The 21,758-nt window shown below is 34.9% G+C and overlaps 1 protein-coding gene and 1 long non-coding RNA gene across 2 annotated transcripts; one reads left to right on the top strand and one right to left on the bottom strand.

Moving 5' to 3' along the window:
- The first annotated feature begins 2,043 nt into the window (after positions 1-2,043).
- Positions 2,044-16,937, top strand: LOC104892014 (enhancer of mRNA-decapping protein 4). The gene is made up of 13 exons (XM_010677821.4): positions 2,044-2,416; positions 2,581-3,336; positions 4,997-5,046; positions 5,118-5,274; positions 5,373-5,591; positions 6,581-6,709; positions 7,001-8,533; positions 9,691-10,050; positions 13,584-13,703; positions 13,843-14,013; positions 14,921-15,085; positions 15,259-15,384; positions 16,419-16,937. Exons 2-13 carry the CDS (start codon positions 2,581-2,583, stop codon positions 16,725-16,727), a joined length of 4,095 nt encoding a protein of 1,364 aa, XP_010676123.2. The 5' UTR covers positions 2,044-2,416; the 3' UTR covers positions 16,728-16,937.
- Positions 16,938-18,809: 1,872 nt separating this feature from the next.
- LOC104896893 (uncharacterized) lies at positions 18,810-20,765 on the bottom strand. The gene is made up of 2 exons (XR_007273114.2): positions 19,325-20,765; positions 18,810-19,223 (listed from the first exon to the last, which is right to left on the bottom strand). It is a non-coding gene; the product is annotated as an uncharacterized LOC104896893 (long non-coding RNA).
- Positions 20,766-21,758: the final 993 nt, after the last annotated feature.

The raw sequence follows: 21,758 nt of genomic DNA, 5'->3' as shown, positions 1-21,758 counted from the left end.
AATTTTTTTTATAAATACGACATCAATCAAACTAGAAATTGGAGATTTTGCTACTGTTAATGTTTTGATTTCTTCACCCAGTTTATTAGGCTAGGGTTCTTCCTCATTTCTGGACATTTCTTGTTCATTTAATCTTTTTGTAAATTAGGCCTAAATTGGGGCATTTATGGCGATCTTAAGCATAATTTGATTTTCATTCATCTTCATTATATTAGGTCCATAATGTCTCAATCTTTTTTTCCAAAACCACCAAAAGTGCAACTATGTAATTCCTCTTGCTACAAAAGTCGAAACAAAGGAGAGGAGAGAGGAGTTCGATATTATGGATTTCTGGGTGAAGTGGAGGAGAGAGGGGGTAAAATCAACGAATCACTGTAAATATAAAAGAGCAATTGATGATTTTTACAGAGAGGTTGTTGATAGGGAAACAAATATAAGAATGTGGATTGATAGGGTGAAGGAAGAAACAGAAAGAAATCGAGATGAGAGAGAGTAAAATACGAGGAAAAGTTTTTTAATTTCGAACGTGGGCCCTCTTTCACCGAATTCTTGGGCGGAGACGAGGTAGGTGGTAACTTTTAGTGACTTGGAAAGTTTGAGGTGGTAAAATTGAAAAAAAAAGGTAGTAAAGTGAAAAACAACCTATTGATAAGGTGGTAAAAATCAAAACATCTTTATTTTTAAGAACTTAGAGTTATGCTTAAAAAAGTTTTAATGCAACAATGCTAGTATGATAAAATTATTAGTAGTACATAATACTTCTTAATCCAAAAGAATATACTTATAGGGACCTTCACAATGACTTCCCCTCATGATACACTATAGAGGTGTCGAAAGCATTGTACTTTACGTTACTATAGTAATTATGAATATTGTTGATAGAAATGTTAATGCTAATAATGTTAACATTAGTATTTCAGGAACAAGTACTTATCTATGCTTTTTATGCCATAATTTTTTAAGAATATATTTTTTAAAAAAGGAAAATTATTTTCAAAAGTTTTATTAGAAATATGATCTTTCATGATCACAATAATAAAGAAAACAATGCCTTGTCAAATTACTCGTGTTCTTCATGTAGTAAATCAAGTGGACATTTGGATAAGTAGGTAATCCCTTGTAATTGACTTATTAAGGAATAAAGGGTCTTTAACAAGATTGTGAAGTATATGTTAAGTATCATAAAGGGTCTTTAGAAATCAAATGTTTGTAACATTTAATTAAATAAAGTATTTAATACTATATAAAGTATTATCTAACTTGTACAAGTATTCAATATTTTTAGTAACGCACTTTCATATTTGTTTACAGGTTTATGCTTACTTCAATATATATATATATAGAGGATATTTTCGAATACCCGATCGGAAATATTTGGTTGCAAGATCGGATAGCCGATGATCCGATTTGAAACTTATTTTATGAACTTTCTTCTTTGAAAAAGTTAATTTTGTAGTTTTCATATATCTTTTTTTGGATCGAATTCAGATCAAATTTTTTTACTATTTCGGATTTTCGAAGCGGATCAAATTGTCTGAAAGGAACAACACTGACTAGTATAGATCAATTCGGTCCAGCTTAAATGACAAGTGCTCCCTAAATGGGGGGGGGGGAGAGAAATAGGAAAATTATAACGTACAAATGGTACTTGTGAGATTCTATTTGACAACAAGGATAATTATAATAAAAGCTACTGATATGTAATATTTTTTTAATAGATAAAATGCATAGGATACAAGAGCAATTGATCAGGATGGATGGGAATGGATATAACATAAAAATCCACACTCGCACAACTATCCATGCACCTACCAAATCTAGAGTCATCCCTCCCTAACTGGGACGGAGATGGAGCAGATATGCTACGTGACCCACTTCGGTGACATCCTTATACAAAATAGTTCTTGTAAGGTTTTATACTTGTATTTGACAACTTTAATTAAACCTATGAAATGCAATTAGACAAAGTTTAGAATTAAACAAAGCTTTGCTTGGTTGTTTTGTTAGTTGTACATGAAAATGTGAACCCTTTTGAAAAATGAGCCAAAATTTAGGGGGGGAGGAATTTGGAAAGGGCAAAAAGAAAAGGAAATAAGGGGAGAAGACAAGGAACCATATTTTGGAAGCGAAACTGAGTATTGGAGAGTCTATAGCGCTACTGAGTGAAAACAACTAAACAAGAAGAAGGAATTTAGAGAAAAAAAAAAAAAAAACGAAGAATAGAAGACGGGCTGACGCCTGACGGGGGTTTATTTTGCACAATCTTCCATCTTCCATCTTCATCTTCCATCTTCATCTTCATCTTCATCTTCATCTTCCGCATCTTCCGCCTCCTCTTGGAATAGAAAAAGGTACACCGGCAGCGGTGGTCGGCAGTGACAGTCCTCGTCAGAAGTGTATATCATTGGATCTCGCGGTAACTCAACTCTTTCTCTTTTCTCGCTTTCTTATTTGTGTTTTAGATCTGTTTTTAATCGTCTTTTGGTTTTCTAGAGTTATTATTTGTGTTTCTATTTCTATTTGTATATGTATATCTGAGGAGAATTGGTTTGGTTGTTTGATTGATTTGAATTGAGAAAGATGGCTTCCACTGGAAATCCAAATCAACAACATCAACAACAGCAGCAACAACAAGGTTTCGATATGAATAAATTGTTTAAACCCGCAAATTTAGCATCACCTCCATTACCTCAAGCAGTACAAAACCCTAACAATTTAGGTCCAACTCCGTCTGCCTCGTATCCTCCTCCAACCGCTGGACCCTACTCTTTCCCCTCGCAGGCTCAGGCACAACAAAACCCTCCCCCTCCTTACTACCATCATATGCCTCCTTTCCCCACTCAAGATCAGCTCCACCAGCAGAGGTCTGTCTCTTTCCCTACACCGCCTCTACAGCCCGTTCCTAGTGCCCCTCCTCAGAACCCTAGCCCCGGTGCCCGTCTTATGGCTTTGCTTAGCACTCCACCTCCTGATTTTAATTACTCTCCCCATAACCCTACTCCTCTCCCTCTTCCTCACCCTTCTTCGTCCACTGTCCCTGTTTCCCCCTCTGTTCAACCCCCCGCCCCCATTCGTATGCCTAGCAGTAAGCTTCCCAGGGGCCGTCATTTGCTCGGTCATCACATGTCTTATGACATTGATGCTAGGCTGCACGGTGAGGAGCAACCTCAATTGGAGGTCACTCCTATCACTAAATACGTTTCCGATCCTGGCCTCATCCTTGGTCATCAAATTGCTGTTAATAAGACCTATATATGCTATGGCCTTAAGATGGGAAACATTCGTGTTCTTAACATAAACACTGCGTTGAGGTCTCTGCTACGAGGTCATACTCAGGTCAGCTCTCCCGTCTTTTTACTTTGCTTAACTTTACGATTTGCTTCTGTGCTTTTCTACTTTACTATCTATGTAATCTGCTTTGCTGCCTATTAATCATGTTCTTCGCTATTATGTCTTTGAAACATGAGCTCTTTAGCCTTCTTCCTGTAGCATGCACACCCAAGTTTTCTATGGAAGTAATGTCTTCTTCACTAGTGTTTGGCTTCCTTTAGTTAGAGTTCTTGGTCTTAATGGACTACTTTTTTGAAAATTATTTAGTTTGTGTTTCGGTTTATGATTCTTCAAATGGTACTACGAAAGTTTGTTATTGTGCAAGAAAGATCAATTTTTTTGGGGTATAAATGAACAGCGAAAATCTTACTGCTTGGTTCATAGTCTGTTGGAAAAAGTAAGAAGAAACAACTCATCTATTTCATGAGCTATACTTGTAAAAGACATTTATTTTGGCCAAGGTATATAAGAGTCTTATACATCCTATCTGTGATTACAAAAGGAAAAAGAAGTTCATTTATCTCGTGGCTATTTGATCAGACTATTGGATATTACAAAGTTATATTACATATTTGCATGTGAAATATATTGTGTTATAGTGTATATTTCTCACCAATACAGCAGTAAATAGCTCATTGTGTCATTTCAAAACTTTCTGCAGCTGTGTATATTTTGTTCAAGTCAGGGATTTCATGGTCTTACACAGGTGACGAGTTTAATTACTATAATCAACAGATGCCAATCAAAACATTGACAGTAAAAAAACCTGTTTATCAGTGGAATTGGGAATATTTTTGCTGAGATTCATTGTCTCCGACGATAATAGTTGTGTTTGTCTTTTGTCATATAGGATGTCCGCCTTGCTATCAGTAGTGAGTGTCAATTATGTATATATTTTTCTTTCTTGTTGTAGTAAGAGATGCTTGGTGCAGTAGATTTCTCAAACACTCTATGGTGGTCATTTGTCTCTCTTGTTAGCATTGGAATAGGGCTGTAAATAGTTGCAAATAGCTTTCTTGATTCATTCAAGAGGATCCTTTGTATGCGTCGTATCTTTTGACTAGTTTATGAGCTATTTACCTGCTGAAAGGAAAAGGCTATCAATATCATATATAGATATGATGCATAGTGGCATTTTAGAAGGAATTGCTTGTTGGTGTTGTAAGTTGTATTGTTATGAGAGAAATGGGGCTTTGAAAAGAAATGATATGTGATATTTGAGAGCTTTCTTAGTAAAATAATGCTTTTAGTTTATTGGTTTGTCTTTGATGGAAACATTTTTTCAAGCTTTTCTTTTCTTTAAATCTCTTGTCCTTGGTGTAGATGTTAATTTTTAGCTTATAGATGAGATGAGATAGTGATATGTTTCATATGGAAATTTCTGTTTCTTACCTTGTATAGCAACTCTTGAAGTGTTTTTGATGCAAATGTTCTTTCATCCTTAGCTTTCTCTAGAAAATTTTCAGCTGTTTTTTGCCAATGGAAGTTCTTGAGGGTGATCTGAAAGTCGTTGAATATGTCTTCATGCATCAATTGTGTTGAACAAAGAAAAATATATAAATGCTGTACTTTGTTGAAGCTCTATTTTAGACTTGCTCATTGCATTTTGTTCCTGAGATTCTCCTTGCACTTTCTGTTGATGTTTCTTTTTCTTTCTTTCCTGCAGAGGGTAACAGACATGGCCTTCTTTGCGGAAGATGTTCATCTTCTGGCTAGGTATTACTTTATTGGTGTTTTGAGGTTCATGCCTGTTCTATCTTTGGGTTAACTGTCAAGTTATTGTGCAGTGCAAGCATAGAGGGACGTGTTTATGTGTGGAAGATTTCTGAAGGTCCAGATGAGGAAGAAAAGCCGCAAATTTCTGGAAATATCGTGCTAGCCATTCATATTACTGCAGATGAAGGATCTGTTCATCCGCGCGTTTGCTGGCACTGTCACAAACAAGTAACTAGTAGCTTTTAGCATATTTTCATATTTTGTCTTCCATGAGTTATCCTGTTGTACTTTTTTTTGATCAATTGTGTAAACTATTCATTTTGCAGGAAATACTTGTTGTGGCCATTGGGAAGAGTGTCCTCAGAATTGATACGACCAAAGTTCGAAAGGGGGTTGAATTTTCTGCAGAGGAGCCTCTTGTTTGTCCGTTGGACAAGCTTATTGATGGGGTTCAGCTTGTAGGTAAACATGAAGGGGAGGTTACCGATTTATCGATGTGCCAATGGATGACGACCCGTTTGGTTTCAGCTTCAAAAGATGGAACTGTATGTCATGTCCCAACTTTATTCTTGTTGGTAATAGTATCAAACTACAAAACAGTCTCTCTCTCTCTCACACACACACTTGCGCACACACACTGTGTATGTTTGTCACAAATTACACACGCACACACACACACACACAATACTTATGTATTTTATTTTTGTCACATTTAGGTCAATTTAAATTATCATGGACTACTATTTTTTGCATGAAGTATATAAATATAGGCTCTGTCAGTTTTTAGGCTGTCAGGCATTGATATTTGTAGTTCCTCTATGGGTTTTTACATTGTAAAAATCTTGTATCTATTACTGTTTTGCTTCATAGTAAAAACAAATGTCTGGATTTGTCCACAAAGATCAGCTTATATATGGTCTTGTTTCCACTTTTCCTGTTTGAAATATTGGATTTTCGATTATAATAAATCATGTATCCATATCACTTTTTATCATTCTTTTCTGTATTTCCGTTATATGAAGAGGGTGTACAAATATAAATCCAATTCGAATTCAGAATTATTTTTTTTGTTATATACTCTTTTAACAGGTTATTTTCTCATCAATTATATTGATTTTATTTTTTAGCTATTGACTCTATTTTGTGTTGTCAACTTCAGTTTTCATTGTTCTTCATTCTTCATGTTCGAGACTAGGCTTTTGCCTTCCATTTTTATTTACAAGAAATATTCTGATATAGCTGCTTAAAGTTGTCGCTGCATTATGCTTGATTTTTTTGCTCTCTTCTTCTATGTATTTGAAAAGCAATTTCTTTTTGTTGCTAATAAGTTTGGGAACATGTTGTCTTAATGGTTTTTTGGATGAATATTGTTCAACGTTTCTTTTACCTAATACACCTGTCAAATTAATAAAAAGATTCTCCTAGTTAATGAATATACTTCTTGGTTTTTTGAATGTATGATTTGACTTCTTTTCATGTGTAATAAATGATTGCTATATTTGTCATCATGCTTATTTAACTCTTTGGTCTTCAGATTAAGATTTGGGAAGATCGCAAGACACAACCACTTCTAGTATTGAGGCCTCATGATGGTCATCCTGTTGATGCGGCCAAGTTTTTGGCTGCCCCACATCGACCAGATCATATCATGCTTATCACAGCTGTATGCTATTTCTTTTTCGTTCAGTTCTGTATTTTTCTGTATTATCAATTGTTCTGGTTATGGGGAGTTGGGCCTTTTCACATGTCCTTATACTTTGTATTTAGAAGAAATATTAATTCTGCTTGCTTCATACTTCAGTTTTTTTCTTTCTAATACTAATAATAGGGTGTTTTTACATCTTGTTTGAACTTTAGGATGCCTCTTGTCTGTGAATTTGCTCCACTTATATGTTAATTTGTTTGCTTTTCTTTGGCCTAACTTTTAGAACACATCTAAATGCCTTTGAAACAGGGACCACTTAATCGACAGTTGAAGCTCTGGGCTTCATCTGATGAAGAAGGATGGTTGCTGCCTAGTGATGCTGAATCTTGGCGGTGCATACAGACACTGGAGTTGAAGAGTTCGGCGGAACCTCGAAACGAGGAAGCATTTTTCAATCAGGTCGTTGCATTGTCTCAAGGGGGGCTTCTTTTACTTGCAAATGCTAAGAAGAATGCTATCTATGCAATTCACTTAGAATATGGTGCTAACCCAGCAGCAACCCGCATGGATTATCTAGCAGAGTTTACTGTTACTATGCCTATCCTGAGCTTTACTGGGACAAGTGATGTCTTACCTCATGGGGAACATCTAGTTCAAGTTTATTGCGTCCAGACACAAGCCATACAGCAGTATGCTTTGGACATCTCCCAGTGCTTGCCTCCACCATTGGAGAACTTGAGTTTGGAAAAATCGGAGTCCACTGTTTCTCGTGATGCATCTGAATGCGTTCCTGCAATAGAGCCATCTGGAAGCAAATCTTTTGAGGTTCCCTTATCTGCAGCCAAACCAAGTAACCTCATCAGCGGCCTTGGGAGCTCATCTGAGATTAAGGGTCCTGTGAGCACTGCTGCTGATGTAACCTCCATTCAGGAAATTACTACTTCAAATGTGGATTCTAATCCTACTTCATTGCTATCGGCATCAAGCAATGCTGAAGTTGCCCCTGTTGCATCCCCTTCTCTTCCTCTTAGTCCAAGGTTGTCTAAAAAGCTCAGTGATCTCCATGGTGATCTAGCAGTTACTGATTATCCTCTTGATAGGCAGATGGATAGTGCGCATACAAGCTCATCTGCTTTGTCTGCGTCAAATGATGATAGCAGAACTGTACAAGGAAATGCCTCCGACATTGCCAATCCGGCTGTCATGTTCAAACACCCAACTCATCTTGTTACTCCCTTTGAGATCATGGCTACATCATCAGCTGATGCTACCCGTGTTTCTGAGAAAGGTGAAAATGAGGCCAAAATTCAGGATGTAGTTGTGACTAATGATGCAGCAAATGCTGAGGTAGAGGTCAAAGTTGTGGGTGAAACTGGATTTGCTAATCCTAACGAGTCTACTCGCACAGTAGATCCTCAAATTATAACAGAAAGAAAGGAGAAGTCCTTTTTTTCTCAGGCATCAGATCTTGGGGCTGATATGAGTCGAGAGTGTTGTGCATTGCCATCTGAATCATCTATCATGGAAGAAGCTAGAAATAGCATAATGGAGGCTCTAGCGCAACCTTCAAATTCTGGTGAGGAGGAAGGAGATGAAGCCGACAATGATATATCTGGAAAGCCTGCAGACTTTGCTGTATCAACGACAGTACCACAGTCTCCTTCACCGGGTGCCAAAGGGAAAAAGCAGAAAGGGAAGAATCCTCAAGCATCCGGTTCATTATCTCCTTCGCAGAGTGTTTCAAATGCAGCGGAATTGTTGCAAGGGGCTGTTACGGGTTCAAGTGTGGCATTCATGGAGTCTTCTTCACAGATGCTGGCTGTGCATGAAACACTAAATCAGGTCATTATATTAACTTTCATTTTTAACCATTTGCAGTTGGCACTGTAGGATGTTTCTCATTAATTCCGACCCTCTTTGAAGATTTTCTTTTAATGGCTATTGGATTAAAATGAAGAAATAGAAAGCAACATCTGAGATTCATGTGCTTTCTATTTGTTGCAAAGTAGCCGATGGGAAATCTTGATGGTGTTTATAATAGCAATTTTCTGTGTGCTAGTGGCACAATCTCTATTTTAATGTTTGTTCTTAGGCAAATGCACCAACTTTAGTAGCCTTTGCAAGAGTAGAGCTTTCCTAGTACTATAAGTCATAGGTACAAATAGGGTGGTTTATCTAGTTGAATATAGGAACCTATCTTTGTGTGTCTGTATTAAATAAGTGAAGCACATCAAGCTTTACAGTCTAGTGCTAGGAATTTTTTTCTAGACAATCAATTTGCCTGTCCAACCATAGAAATACAGATTTACATGTCTTATATCAGCATTTGTAGATTTGTTTTGGGTTATGCTGTAGATTGGTGGGGTAATTGGCTAAACTTGAATTCAGGTCGATTTTACCTGGATCTTAGTCAATCAATTACAGTCTGTATCTACTAGAGTCTGAGCTGCCCTGTATTTCCTTGATCTATCTATCCTGAAGTGAACCTGAACCAGAATGTTAGTCACTTCACTTAACGTCGCACCAGTTGGCTCATGCTGCTTAACATTTCAAAGACAATCGTTGCAGGACTTTTTTTTATCCCAGAAGACACGGTATAGGCCTTGCGCAGTAATGATTTACTCTTTGCAAATGCTTGCTTTTCATTCCATATTTCCTGCTTCTCATAGGCCTTGTTGCTTGATAGTGCACTTGTCCCTGGCTCCTTCCCTCATTTAGTGTTGGTTTTCGGTAGGTGGTGGTAGGGGGGAGACCTGGAAAGTGAATCCTCTCCCCCCCCAAAATTTGGTGCCTGAATTCTTAAATTAATTTGTTTTAGTGTATAGCCATTCGCCATGTATGAATACATGATTTGCCCATCTTCTATATCTGGTCTTTTCTTTCTGTCAATTGCAACAGCATCTTTCATCGATACTTTTGTTGTATTTTTTTGTGTTAGCAAATTCTGCTTTCCACTGGCTTTTGTTCTGTCTCATCTGACATTTTTCCATTTATTGCAGATATTATCAACACAGAAGGAAATGCAGAAGCAGATGAGTACAGTAGTTTCCGCACCGGTTACCAAAGAGGGTAGAAGGCTAGAGGCAGCTTTAGGACGGAGCATAGAGAAGGCTTCAAAGGCGAATACTGATGCTTTATGGGCTCGTATACAGGAGGAGATCACTAAACTTGATAAGTCGTTACGGGACCGTATGCTGCAGATACCTGGACATATAACTAATATTGTGAACAAGGACTTGCCTGCTGTAGTTGAGAGAACGTTAAAGAAAGAATTGGCTGCTGTTGGCACCAGTGTAGCTCGCACTATAACTCCCGCTATTGAGAAAACTATATCTTCAGCTATCACAGAGTCTTTTCAGGTTAGGCCCTTAAATGTTTAGCCAAATCAATCCTATAGAAAGATGTTATGACGACATTTGAGTGTAGAGATATAGGCAATCAGAATTCACTTATTTGTCATATCTTCTCCCCCTCTGATTTTCCTTTCATCTACCTTTCTTTCTTTCAAATTAATAATTGTAGGGAGATCAATGTACTAAGTAATAGAGGGACAAAATGAAGTCATTAATGGAACAAAGTGAAGGGAGTGAACTTTTTTGAAAATTCTTTTGATGATTTCTTTGGTGCCCAACATTATACTCTCTCTGTAGTATTCCGTGTTCTTGAGGAGAGAGAAAAAATTAAGGTAAATAATGACTATAAACTGGCTGCATAAAGTTTGTGGGGGCAAGTGTGACCATTAGGTGGAGTGTGACACTTGGGGTAAAATGGGAAAAGGCAAGCTTTTAAGAAATGATTTAGAACAGGATCAAAAAAAGAAGTGGACTAGAAAGCAAAGCAAAGCAAGAACAACAAAAAGGAACAAATAGAATTTCGTTCCTTCTACCTTATCTTTCTTCCTTTATTTGAACCGTGTGAAGTGAATGTGATTGAATTTCTTCATCTTAAATGGGATAGACAAAGATTTATTCTAATTGAGTAGTTGTCATGGGACCTGATTATCCTAGGAAGAATACTGCTGAATAATGATACGGAAAAAACGTGGCCTTTATTATTGTTGTTATTAATATTATTAGGGCTTTCTATTTACCGCCCGTATTACTAAACACCGCCTGTATTTTTATTCATATATTGTGTTTTTCTACCTCAAGAATATTAAAATTTCAGATTTTTTTTAGCATAAACCGTGGAAACGAAATTTTATTTGGTTCCACCATGGAGGAGCCAATTTTTTTTTTGGTTCCACCATACTTAAACGAAAAAATTTCGGGTTCCATGTGAACAGTGATTTTTGTTTTTGGCCGGGGGTGCTGCCGCTGCATTGAGGGGGAAGGGGCGAAGGGATAGGAGGGGAGGGGGCATGGACGAAGGGGGGAGAAGAGAGGGCTGCAGGGGTGGGGGCTGTGAGGCGCTTCAGGGTGGGGTGGGGTGGGGGGGTTGCAGGTGGTGGTGGTTGCAGTGGTGGCTGAGGGGTTGTGTTTATGCAGGAAGAAGTAGAGGAGGGAGAAAGAAGAAAATATATAGTTTAAATACGGTGGTGTGCGTCGAACGGTAAGTATGGGCAACAAATAGCATGGAGGTATTATTATTATTTTTTCGTTTGGGGGAGTTTGGAAATATTGTTTGGTGGGGGGGGGGGTTTGGGAATTTTGTTGTGTAATTGTCTGATTGCCCAAATGGTAGCGGTGACAAAGTTAGTGCCATGTGTTTGGGGATAAGAGGGAGAACTGGAGAAGATAAGTCCATGAAGGAGATGGAGATAGAAGGGGAAAGGTTGCTGTGAGTTATAAACAAAGGAAAAAAAAGATAAATACATATTTTTGTAGAATTTTGGTTATATTATACATGACACAAAGATTAGGTTGTCGCTTGTCAGAGGAGATATGATTTTAGGTAAGTTAGGGGTTAATCTGAATCCATAGACAGTGAGAATGCCTAAGGTGGAAGAGTTTCCCATTTTCGATAAGGAAGGGGAATTTGCATTCTCTACCTCACAATTCTCAACCTCTCTTTTGCTTCTCTGATCCGTCTCCTTTGCTTTTCTGTGTGTATGTGTGTATATATTCCACTACAATTGTTTACTTTCATCTGTTAGTTGAAGGAGAAATGGGAGGACAAGGAGAGAAGAATTGAATGGTAATAGTGGGAGAAGATGATTAATTGGAGATAAAGCAAGGAAAGAGGAGAAATTTGGAAAATTATTGTGTTTTGAGTACTTTCAAGTTTAACTGTTTTTTTTTTGTGTGTGTTAATCATCAAATTTTCACTTGTAAAAATGTTAGTTATGTTTCACAATTGTGTACTTTCATCTGTTAGTTGAAGGAGAAATGGGAGGACAAGGAGAGAAGAATTGAATGGTAATAGTGGGAGAAGATGATTAATTGGGGATAAAGCAAGGAAAGAGGAGAAATTTGGAAAATTATTGTGTTTTGAGTACTTTCAAGTTTAACTGTTTTTTTTGTGTGTTAATCATCAAATTTTCACTTGTAAAAATGTTAGTTATGTTAAGAACTAAATTTGGCTATGTGGCCTTGAAACAAACAACCAAGACTTGTTTGTTATCATTGCCAAACTCTAGTTTTTGTCTTTCTTTGAAATCTTAAAACAAGTTCTTGGAAACTAAAACAAAAGGTAGTTTGTAGTTTCTTTTTTGTCAGTTTTCAAAATTAATATTAGTATAAATATGGGTTTAAGTTACAAGTACAAAAGTTCGCAACTTTTGAAACCTCAGAATCAAATAGAGGTGGGCAGCGATACTGAACAAGGCTACACTTTAAAATTCTTTTTCTGAATTGTTTGAATAACTATTCATGAGTCACTTATTGGTCTTTATTCATGACTTTCTTGCGGTGAATATGTAGATGAGCTTCGTATGATTGTAGATGTACTCTTAAGCTGAATATAGTAGAATTGTAGAACATGGGCCAAATAAATCCTGATTATTTGATAGCAAATGGTATTATGAAAGGATCATGGGCTGAACCAATGTATCTCTATTTCAAATTTTTATTATTAGAAGGGAGGGAGGAACAATCTTTATATGAGAACGCGAGAACATTACATGGTTATCCTTTCTTAATAATTACTAATCCATTTTGGCTAAAATTTTACCATTTTTTCCCCTTGCGGGGCCAAAAAGATATACTAAAAAAGAGTACATGTAATATAATAATTAAGACTTACTTCCTCCGTTTTTTAAAGTTCTACTCGCTTTCCTTTTTCATCCGTTTTTAAATTCTACTCGCTATGCTTTAGTCTTCATTTGGCAAAAGATATACAATGATTTAATCATCCTTGGCCTACCCTCTCTCTTACATGCTCTCTGTTTCCCTTAAAATATAATAAACCCATTCTCTCTCCTCATTTAAAAAAGTAAAGAAACTAAGTGGACCCACTTTTTACTCTCTCTTTAATTTGCCTTGAAGTGTATCTATAGTAATCGTGTAAATTTTAAAAAATGGAGGGAATATATTTTTACTAAAACGAAGTATATATATATATATATATATATATATATATATATATATATATATGTACACACAAAACCAAGTTCATGTGAGAAGGCTTTTTTATTTTGAGTAGCAAGAAAAGAGTAACTCTAATTAGCAAGTGACAAGTGATGTAACTCTTAACCATATATATATATATATATATATATATATATATATTATATATATATATATATAATTTTGTTTTGTGATTCGAAAAGTTTGTGGTGTAACTCTAAGCAAGCAGTGCTATAACTCTAAGAAAGAATCGCTATAATTATATTTATTGTCACCCTAGGAAGTAGGACCCCTTAAATCTTGACCTCCTTACAGACATACATACTTCCTTGGCTTTGCTGATGATTGTGCTTTCTTGTTTTAATCACTTATTGATTGTTACGCAGAGAGGAGTTGGTGACAAGGCAGTCAGTCAACTGGAGAAGTCGATATCTTCAAAACTTGAAGTAACTGTGGCTAGGCACATTCAAGCTCAGTTTCAGACTTCTGGGAAACAAGCTCTTCAGGTATATGTAACTCGCAATGTAAATCACCTCTGTTATGTATATCCTTGTATATAGCAAGATTAGTCTTATTATTGTATATTGTTGATGCATTTTGTCAGTTGTCTTCGGAGTATGTGACAAGAGCTTTATTTGTTTGCAGGATGGATTGAGGTCTTGCTTGGAGTCTTCTATCATCCCTGCTTTTGAGATGTCCTGCAAAGCAATGTTTGAGCAAGTTGATTCTGCATTCCAGAAGGGAATGGCTGAACATACAACAGCAGCACAGCATCAAATGGAATCAACAAATTCTCAGTTAGCTCTTACCCTGAGGGTACGATCTCACACTGTCCATGATTACTATGTTATTTTGATCACAATATGTTTCATCTACGTTAATTATGTTTCATCTAGCTTCTTAGACTCATAGTGCTGTTATTGTCGCACCCTCGGCACGTATATTCTTAAGCTTTATGAGATTGCAAAATTACCTTTATATAGTCCTGACCTCTTAATAATTATGTGCAAGTCCAATTTGTTATCTTGATGTGACATTTGTCCAAACTGTGTTTGAAATTGGTTGTTTGCTTCTAGTTTTATCCTTCATTATACGGGGTTTTTGCTTCTCTTACTTGTTTTTGTTAATGTTGTTTCTTCATCGTAGAACAATTCTTTTTTGGATGTTTTCGAAATTCACAGTGAAAGTTAAAATGAGTGTTATGAAGTGCCTTCTCCTTTTTCTTTGTTCCCTGAATTTTTAAGAAGAAAAATTGCACAACTAATCATAGGTAGTTGTGGTATGAACTTTATATCATTAGGGTGACCTGGTCTGAAGTTCTGATTCGTAGTATAATTAGAGTGATCATCGTCTACAGACCTCATCTTGGATGTCTTAGGTGTAAGAAACATTATGTTGATTTAAAATTTAAGGCGTGTGTGGAAATTGTTATCCTTGGATATGATGGAGAATCTAGTCATCGTTCTTCTCATTTCCTGTTCAGCTTGTGATTGGTTGCACTGTTGCACATCTCATTTCCTTATTGATGATTTGTGTTAGTTGGATGATGCACTCATTCTAACATCTTCATCTTTATGGCACTTGTCAGTCTTTGCGACATAATGCTTTTGTACATTAGTTAAGCATTGGAAGTGAAGGACTATTAAACGATTAAACAGTCAACTACTTGAGGGAGTGTATACTTATTGTTGTTGACTCTGTTTGCTCATCGTTGATTATGCAGGATGCTCTGAATTCAGCATCATCATTGACTCAAACCTTGAATGGAGAATTGGCTGATAATCAGCGGAAGCTGTTAGCTCTCGCAGCTGCTGGTGCAAACTCGAAAGCGGGAAATCCCTTGATCACCCAATTGAGTAACGGACCTTTGGGAGGTCTACATGAGAAAGTTAGTTGGCCCCTTATTAACTTAGTGTAACTATTAGTTCTAAGGACCTGTGCCTCAATTTTTTTAATTTTTTTTTATTGGTGGTTGCTTGGGTTTCTTTGTTTTGATTTCTTATTGGAATGATTGTTTTGTTTGGTTATCTTGGATATTAAGCAACATCATGTGTATCATAGGTTGAGCAGCCATTTGATCCAACTAAGGAGCTATCGAGACTAATCTCTGAACACAAGTATGAGGAGGCATTTACTTCGGCGTTGCAAAGAAGTGATGTATCCATCGTCTCTTGGCTCTGTTCGCAGGTATGGCTTATATTACCATGGAGTTATTGAGTTTTAGGTCAAAGTCTTTGTTCACTTTCAGATGATTAATCCTTTTCTCGTATTCAAACTTTGTTCATATTTCCTTTTGGGAAGTTTACTGGTTCCAACAAATAATATTTAGGCAAGCGTAACTCTGAAATTCTACTTTCTTTTTATGTTTAGCTTTCAATTGATTGATATCTGGAAGTCTAATATTCTTAAATGAATTATTGTTTCAATAATTTTTTATTTTCAACGCTATGTCCTTTACTCCCTCTGTCCTATCATAAAATTCCCCTTTCTCATTTTTTACGGGAATTAAGAAAAGTGGAACTTATCATGATTTGTGTTTAATGTTGTACTTGTATTGGAGAACACATGGTTTTTCTTAACAAAAACATCATTAATTGAGGTTTTTGGTAACTTTTGCTGATTATCTCAACCAATAAGATTAACTTAAATGGACAAAAAAACGAAATAGAATTATAACAAAGTAAATAATATAATAGAAAGATTAGAAATGGGAACATCTTTTTTGGACACCTAGAAGGAAACAGAAACTATGTTATGGGACAGGGGGAGTAGGAAATTGAGGTCTTCACATTTTTCTTTCCATACCTGCTTTCATTCCCCTCAGGCCCTCACCGCCCCTCCCCCGGTAACTTCATTCTGTTACTACCTTTTTACTACTGAAAGAGAATGCTTAATGAGCAGCTCCACGATGAGTTGGAGAAAAAGAGAAAATTGTAAATGATAGCTATGTTTGTTCACTAGCTTCATGCCCATATCATTGAGGTACCTTAGTATCAGCAGAGTTTTGATGACTGTGAAACATGTTCGTGTTAGGACGGAATTGTGAAGCTTCAGACTTTGGGTGTATTACACATTTTTTCTGCTTTAGCATATATCATTATACGGTTATACCTGTCATCCCTTATATCATATAAATATTCTAAGTTGAGTATGACATGTAATTGGACTTGATGTTGAAGACAGTGATACTCATGAATACAATTTGTTGTTATGTCTACCAGGTTGACCTGCAGCGTCTTTTGTCGACAATGCCTTTGCCTTTGAGTCAAGGCGTCCTACTCTCTCTTTTGCAGCAGCTTGCTTGTGACATAACCAAGGATACAGCTAGAAAGTTGCCATGGATGACAGATGTTGCTGCATGCATAATTCCACATGACCCAATGATTGCAGTGCATGTGCGTCCGATTTTGGAACAGGTTTACCAGATCTTGAACCATCAACGTAGCCTTCCTACCACCTCTTCCTCAGAGCTATCGAGCATCCGTGTTGTCATGCATGTCATCAACTCCATGTTGATGACCTGTAAATGATCCATGGAGTTGTTCCTCTTGTTTTCAAGCTATCCTGTTGATTTTGACTCTGAAGGTGGATATTATGTATAGTTGAATCTTTTTAGTTTCTTTCTGTTGTTTGGGGTTGGTAACTTGGAAACTGGAATGATGTATGTCTCGGTTGAGTAGATTTTTCTTTTTCTTTTCTTTTTTCTTTTTACACATGCTATGAAAGGATGAACTTGTTTATGATGCTGATTAAGGCTTCTAATTAATTGGAGAAAATAAAAGTATGATGGAAAACAACTCCATCTCGATTTTGTGCCTGAACAAGAACATCGGATACAACTCGGACAAGGTTTCTATTTTTCTGTTAGGTTCCTTGATCTTTTTTTCCTCCCTAAACATGTATGTTGAGTCTTTTGGAAGAGTTTACCTTAAAAATTTGTCAATCTGTAATAGTTAGAAATGATTGGAGTAGTTTTTATCTATTATCAAATGTTTTTCAATATTAATCGATATCTGTTTCTGAAAATGTATAGTTAAGGTAAGACAAAAAGGCAGTGTGTCTAAACAATTATTAGTAGACACGAGTAATTAGATAATGTGATAGATGCGTTGATTGAGTTGTTACAGTGACGGTTCACCATATAAAAATCACACCATTCTAGTGACAATTATTATTAAAAAACATTATCTGTTAAGTAGTTTATAAGTTTGGATTAGGTTTAATATATAGATGCAAAAAGATAGACATTAAGGAGGAATTTGGGTGACCAATAATAATATGGCATGAAATATGAATGTTGATAAAGCCAAGAATATAGGAGATTAGACTTATATTACACTTACAGTCCCTATCTTTTTGGAATAAATTAACAATAATAATATTATGTTTTTGGTCATCCAATTTACAATTCCTTGAAAGCTAAAGCAAATGATACTTGATATTCCGCCTCAAGTAGTGGTGTCAGAATCAAATCTGACCGCTGGGTCAACCTGATTTTGACCTGACTTGAACCTGGTTCGACCTGTGAGGGTCAGTCCTTAGACTTGACCGAAACCTGACCTGGGATTACCCAGACCTGACCGGCACCCGGCAAGATTATATCCTGACCTGTTCAGACAGACCTGCTCTCAAACCCGACCCGACCGCAATCAACAAGATATTATTAAAATTCAATTTTTTTTATATCTACAAAATAATTTAAATATGTTAATTTATAAAATTGCTTACATTTAATAATTAATTAAATAAAAAATTAAAAATTAAATTACATTTAATTTGACTATTTGAAGGTTACACTTTCAATATCATGTATTTGTTTATATTTTTATTTTCATTTATTTTTGAATTATTTGTGTACATTATTCTCTTGTTTTAATTTTACATCTATTGATGTATATTATTAAAGTCACAATGTCAACATGTAAATTATTTTTACTAAAATTAAATTGAACAAAAATTGGCTGTCAAAAAAAAAAATTGAACAAAAATTGAGTTGAAACTTGACAAATTTTAATCAAAAATTGAACTTGACTAACCAAAGCTGTTTAGTAACCAAATTAATTTATTGTTATCTACATCAAATTGTACTTGAATTCACAAGTCAATTATTTTTACTTTGATTTTTTTATTAAACTTATTAAACCTAAGATAACATCAACTTACAAAAACTATTTCTAGATCCCAAACCAGCAATTTTAAATCGCTTAATCAAGTACTTGTTAACTACTGGTTTTATGCAAATCTTGTTCAATTAACAAATACCACCAACAATCTTTATCATTTCTGAAAACGCAAGAGATTCTACATGCAATATCATAATACAGCTAAATTAATAAGAATATAAAAATAAGAAAAAGACAGTAAATAAACAAATAAATTAACAAAAACAAGAAGAAAAATACAGTATACGAAAAAATAAATTAATAAAAACAAGAAAATGAATTACAAAATTCTGAATTATTCAGCGCAAAAAATAATATTATACGAATTAAAAATCTAAAACCTAATATTTAAACAAGCTAAATTAATAAACGAATTGCGAAAATAATGTATATTGACAAGCTAAATCAAAAATCTAAAACAATATTCAGCCTTGTTGAAGATTTCGACAATTAAAAATCTAAAAAAAATATATTAACAAGCTAAATTAAGAAATAATTTACAACGATGAACAAACTAAATTAAAAATAGACAAAATCTCCCCTCAAAGAAAAAATAGACAAAATTTAGTTAGAGTTTATTAAAATTACAATTAAACGCTGAATAATTCAGAATTTTAATAAACTAAATTAAAAATAAACGCTAAAAATCTTTCGACATTCTCACTCTCATCAACTCCACATCTCCTTCCTCTGAAATCAACTCTTCGTTTCCGATTCCTTCCGTCGATTCGTCCTCCTACCATATTCCATTTTCACGTCCTCCTGATCCTTGTCAACCAAGACAACACGGACACCTTCAGTGAAATCTTCTCTAAGTGAAGATCTTAAAGCAATTCTATACTCTAGTTTTATCACTCCGCTCAGCTATATCAAGCAGCAAAAGAGAAATTAAAGGAGGACAAAATTGTTACCAAAATGCATGAAATGTGGTAGGAGGACGTGAAAATAGAATGGTTATGACTTACTTTTGACAGATCAGCATCATTACTTCTGAGGCCTGATCCTAATGTGATAGAGATAGAGGAAGGAGAGGTTGGCGTGCGGTTGTTGACGACGGTTGTTGATGAGCTATAACCGGTCTTGGAGGACTGAACCCGTATGTGGCAAAATACATAAAAATGGTGGCTGTGAGAGAGGATCTGAGAAAGTAGATAGAGGAAGGAGAGGACGGTTGTGCCGTCGAGGGAGATGGCCAGATGGGAGATCGATGAAAAATGTGGGTGCTTCTTTATACCTAAGAATGTTAGGGTTTTTTAAATTCAATCTCATTCGTTTGATCGAAATCATCAACGGATGAGATTAGATCCCTTTTTTCCCCTCTTTTATATTTCAATACACAATTAATGGTTAGATTTTAATCCTTCTCATATCAATGGTTCTAATTCATGATCCATGATATCATTTTTTAGCCAATAGAAAAATAGAATAACCTAGCACATGGATTGATGACCTAGCACATGGATTGATAATCTTATATTCTTATCATCTTAATAGTTCTTATGTTGGTTTAGTCTTACGGTCTTTAGTAATTAGTTAATTATTACTATTTCATTATAATTTTAAATTTTAATTATCTTTATTGAAGTTGTTATTAGTATTATTTAAGTATAATTATATTTATTAATTAGCATAGTATAACTATTATTATTAGATTAAAATTGTGATTTGAGTTTCTAAATTTTTATTCGACTCCTTATAGCATTATTTATACAACTATCAAACTATTATTCAATTAAGTAATTTTATGTGCCATTGATTTTTATGATCTAACGGTTTAGGTTTTCTCCTTAGTTGGTATTGGATTTTTCCTTAAGAAAAGAAATAATCCTACTAAATTAATGAATTATTATCCCAAACAGCTAACCCTATACTCCAAAACTTAAACCCAAATCTCATACACAATGTTCCTATTCTCGTGTCAATTATCTCATAGTCTCATTTATCATAAATTAATAGGGAATAACAAATATTCATATCATAAAACAAATAAACCAATCATATGAATATATACTTGAAAAATTATCTTGAATCTTTATAATGTAATGAGCATAAATGCTAACCATTAAATTTTTATACTAGCTACATTGTTATAAGGTCATTACTTACGAAACTATACTTGGATTACTTATACAACTATTACTTGCTTAATTAATGTTTTGATTATAGTCATTTACGTGAATTATAGTATAACAATATAATTATATTGATGTGTTATAGCATACATATACTTTTGCTTATCAAGCTATACTTCTTATAGTGTTACGTATACAACTATCACCCAATCACGTAATAGTTATATTATATCTATTTAAGTGAACTTATTGTGTAACGATATAACTTATATGAATTTCATTGAGTTGATACTAACTTCTTATAATTTATGTTTATTATTATTATTGTTCTCATTGTCATTGTTGTTGTTGTTGTTAATAACTTCTAAATAATCTTATAGCTTATAAAGACAAGGGAGTGTTATTGTTGTTAATCTTATACTAGTATTAAACTATATGGTTGTTAAATGTTAACAAGTTACTACTTGTTAACTATTTTACTTAACTTATGGTTGTTATTGTTAAGAGTTAACTTATTTTAATAAGTTATGATTAACTATTTTACTTAACTTATGGTTGTTACTTGTTACATGTTCTTATGATTAACTATTATCATTTTCATTTGATGTTTATTTGTAGTATTGTTCTCATTACCATCATAGCTATTTACAAACTTATATATCAATCATAATGCTTATAATAATAAATCATTTAATCAAGTTTGGAATTGATCGTATACTCGTTATTATTGTCGTTGGTTATAATATATAATATTAAAAATATGAATAATCGTTCTACTCCTTTACTCATTAGAGTCGTTTTACGCAGTTGATTATTAGAAATAAGAGTTGACTAAAAGAATACATTAAACATCACGGTAATCAATATAGTGTTTTTATTGATTTTTCATTGTCATCCTTATATTTATCGCACACACACATATGTATGTATGTATATATATATATATATCGATCTTAATACTTTTATTAATATGATTCATTTACAAATACATAACAAAATCAAGATGACCCGACAAAGAGTTACCCGAAGTTGAATTGGCGTTCAATAGCGAATGGACCCGATGTTTCACAATGATCGAACTAAGGTCATTACTAATTCAACCCGAGTACATTTCACTTAACTCAACCGTACATGAAACCTAAATACGACCTTCGTAAACCCGGCTAAAAAATGTCAAAAGGCGCTTATACCCGGGAATGGATCGACTTGTAAATGGAACGTTCAGACCTGTCCGGCACCCGGGAATCCAATGATTCAAATGTGTTCAACCCAGTTGAACAAAACCTGACCAGTCATGACCCGGGGGACTGACAATCAGAATTCTGAC

This window comes from Beta vulgaris, chromosome 4 (genome assembly GCF_026745355.1).
Source record: "Beta vulgaris subsp. vulgaris cultivar EL10 chromosome 4, EL10.2, whole genome shotgun sequence".
In the NCBI taxonomy this organism is placed as follows: domain Eukaryota; kingdom Viridiplantae; phylum Streptophyta; class Magnoliopsida; order Caryophyllales; family Amaranthaceae; genus Beta; species Beta vulgaris.
Note: the sequence above shows the minus strand (reverse complement) of the source record. Positions and strands in the feature narration are given on the sequence as shown.

Excerpts from the sequence above, each read along its gene's own strand:
- LOC104892014 (XM_010677821.4), top strand. The coding sequence starts at position 2,581 with ATGGCTTCCACTGGAAATCCAAATCAACAACATCAACAACAGCAGCAA. Across the intron at positions 3,337-4,996 it reads TGCTACGAGGTCATACTCAG|AGGGTAACAGACATGGCCTT; the intron begins GTCAGCTCTCCC and ends TCTTTCCTGCAG. Across the intron at positions 8,534-9,690 it reads TGCATGAAACACTAAATCAG|ATATTATCAACACAGAAGGA; the intron begins GTCATTATATTA and ends CATTTATTGCAG.